This window comes from Mandrillus leucophaeus, unplaced genomic scaffold, assembly GCF_000951045.1.
Source record: "Mandrillus leucophaeus isolate KB7577 unplaced genomic scaffold, Mleu.le_1.0 Scaffold53, whole genome shotgun sequence".
NCBI classification, from domain to species: Eukaryota; Metazoa; Chordata; class Mammalia; order Primates; family Cercopithecidae; genus Mandrillus; species Mandrillus leucophaeus.
This window is the reverse complement of record NW_012105697.1, coordinates 2,394,163-2,396,942: the sequence shown is the minus strand read 5'-3', so window position 1 is coordinate 2,396,942 and position 2,780 is coordinate 2,394,163. Positions and strand designations below refer to the sequence as shown.

The following is a 2,780-nucleotide window of genomic DNA, read 5'->3' as shown; positions in this document are numbered from 1 at the left end:
AGAGAGAGAGAAACAAAGAATAGCAGCTAATCGTTACACAGCACCCACTACACACCAGCTATTGTTCTATTAATAACTCAATCCTCACAACATTCTAGGATGTAAGGGCCATCATTACAGCCACTGTCACAGATGAGAAAACTGAGGCATAGGGAGATCAAGGTTGCAGCCAGGTGCGGTGGCTCACGCCTGTAATCCCAGCACTTTGGGAGGCCGAAAGCAAGTGGATCACCTGAGGTCAGGAGTTCGAGACCAGACTGGCCAACATGGTGAAACCCCGTCTCTACTAAAACTGCAAAAATTAGCTGGGCACGGTGGTGGGCACCTGTAATCCCAGCTACTCAGGAGACTGAGTTCAATCGCTTGAACTATGCAGGAGGCAGAAGTTGCAGTCAGTCGAGATTGCACCATTGCACTCCAGCCTGGCAACACAGCGAGACTCTGTTAAAAAAAAAAAGAGAGAGAGAGAGACAGCGAGAGAGAGATCAAGGTTGCAAACCAAGCAAGGGGCAGAGCTGGGATTTGGGCCCAAGGCTTTGGCTCCAGAGTCCACACACCCAACACTCTGCTTAGACACCCTCCAGACAGATCTGCAAATAAATCCATGGGCCTCTGTGAATGTGGGTGAGGGTCTTCACCAGTCACAAACTCACTGCCAGCAGCAACCAGGCAGACTCAGGCAGACTCAGGCCAGGGATGGAGAGCTGAGTGCAGCCTCACTCACCGGGACCCAGAAGGTAGCCAGCACTATTGAGGGTCCAGCCTCCTCGTCCCTGGAGAGAGATGTAGAAATCAACACTCAAGCAGACAGAAAGGAGGGTAGGCGTCCCACAGGTCCGGGTGACGTTGTTCGTCCTACCACTTTCCCACTAGGCTGTGGAGCGGGTTCATTTTAATCCCCATTTCACCGATGAGGAAATTGAGGACTTCTTAAGACAAAACCACTTTGCCTGGAAAGAAAGCTCAAAAGGTTCTGCTGTGAGAGGAGAAAGGTGATTACCAGGGGCTGGGGGAAAGGAGAAAAGGGGAATTGTTCCTCAACAAGTATAATTTCAGTTATGCAAGATGAAGAAGTCCTAGATATCTACGGCATGACGTGCCTACAGCCAGCAATACGGTGTTGTGCACTTCAAAGATATGTTAAGCCCGGGCTTGTAATCCCAGCATTTGGGGAGGCCAAAGCAGAAGGATGGCTTGAGAACAGGAGTTCGAGGCCAGTCTGGGCAACATGGAGAAACCCTCTCCTCTACAAAAAATACAAAAATTAGGCCAGATGTGGTGACTCTCTCCTGTATTCGCAGCACTTTGGGAGGCTGAGGTGGGCGGATCACCTGAGGTCAGGAGTTCAAGACCAGCCTGGCAAACCCTGTCTCTACTAAAAATAAAAAAATATTAGCTGGGCGTAATCCAGCTACTTGGGAGGCTAAGGCAAGAGAACCGCTTGAATCCAGGAGATGGAGGTTGCAGTGAGCAGGGATTGCACCCCGTACTCCAGCCTGGGCAACAGAGTGAGACTCTGTCTCAAAAAAAACAAAACAAAACAAAACAAAAAATACAAAAATTAGCCAGGCATGGTGGCACGCACCTGTAGGTGGGAGGATCACTTGAGCCCAGGAGTTTGAGGCTACAGTGAGCTATGATTTCACCTCTGCACTCCAGCCTGGGTGACAGAGCAAGACCCTGTCTCAATACACAAGTAAATAAAAATATGAGAATGGATCTCATGACAAGGGTTCTTACTAAAACACACACCGACACACACACAAGAACACCTGGGCATTTCTGGAGGCAGTGATGGATATGTTCAGTACCCTGGCTGTGGTGATGGTGTCACTGGTGTACGCATAGCGCCAAACTCATCAAGATGTATACATTAAATGTGTGCATTTTATGCATATTAATTATAGCATAATAAAGCTTTAAAGAAGCACCACAGTAAATTCTTTACCTGTGGAGGATATGGTCACAGGCCATCAAGTCCCTTTGAGGATGATAATGCCTGACATTGTGGGCTTACCCTACGCCAGCATCTGTTCTAAGCAGGACTGGCTACCGAATTTGTGGGGCCCAGTGCAAAGAGAAAATATGGGGCCCATTGTTCAAAAAGGATTCAGAATTTCATGCTGGTGACAACAGAACATTCAACCAAGCTCGGGCCCCAGGGAATGGCACAGGTTGCGCATGCACGAAGCCAGCTGTAGTTTCAAGCTCTTGATATATTTATTTAACGAATCCTCCCAACAACCCTAGTAGGTAAACTTGTATTAGCTTCATTAGAAAGAGGCTCTTCCTCCAACAACGCTAGTAGGTAAACTTGTTATTAGCTTCATTAGAAAGAGGTTCTTGGCCGGGCGCGGTGGCTCACGCCTGTAATCCCAGCACTTTGGGAGGCTGAGGCAGGCAGATCATGAGGTCAGGAGATCGAGACCATCCTGGTTAACACGGTGAAACCCCGTCTCTACTGAAAATACAAAAAATTAGCCAGGCGTGGTGGTGGACGCCTGTAGTCCCAGCTACTCGGGAGGCTGAGGCAGGAGAATGGTGTGAACCCAGGAGGCAGAGCTTGCAGTGAGCTGAGATCATGCCACTGCACTCCAGCCTGGGTTACAGAACTAGACTCCGTCTCAAAAAAAAGAAAAAAAAGAAATAAAAAGAAAAAGAAAAAAAGAAAGGGCCTATTGAGGCCTGGAAAGATTCGGCAAATTGCACCAAATTGCAATACACTAAGAAGCACAGCTGGGACTCAAACCCAGGCAGACTTCAGACTCTTTTTTTTTTTT

At 48.2% G+C, this 2,780-nt stretch overlaps 1 protein-coding gene across 1 annotated transcript in view; it reads right to left on the bottom strand.

The window, feature by feature from the left end:
• GALP (galanin-like peptide) overlaps positions 1–2,780 on the bottom strand; it is a 16,985-nt gene that overhangs the window by 9,276 nt on the left and 4,929 nt on the right. The window contains exon 3 of the mRNA XM_011996983.1: positions 725–773. Within this exon, the coding sequence (XP_011852373.1) occupies positions 725–773 (49 nt within the window). The remainder of the gene's footprint in view (positions 1–724; positions 774–2,780) is intronic.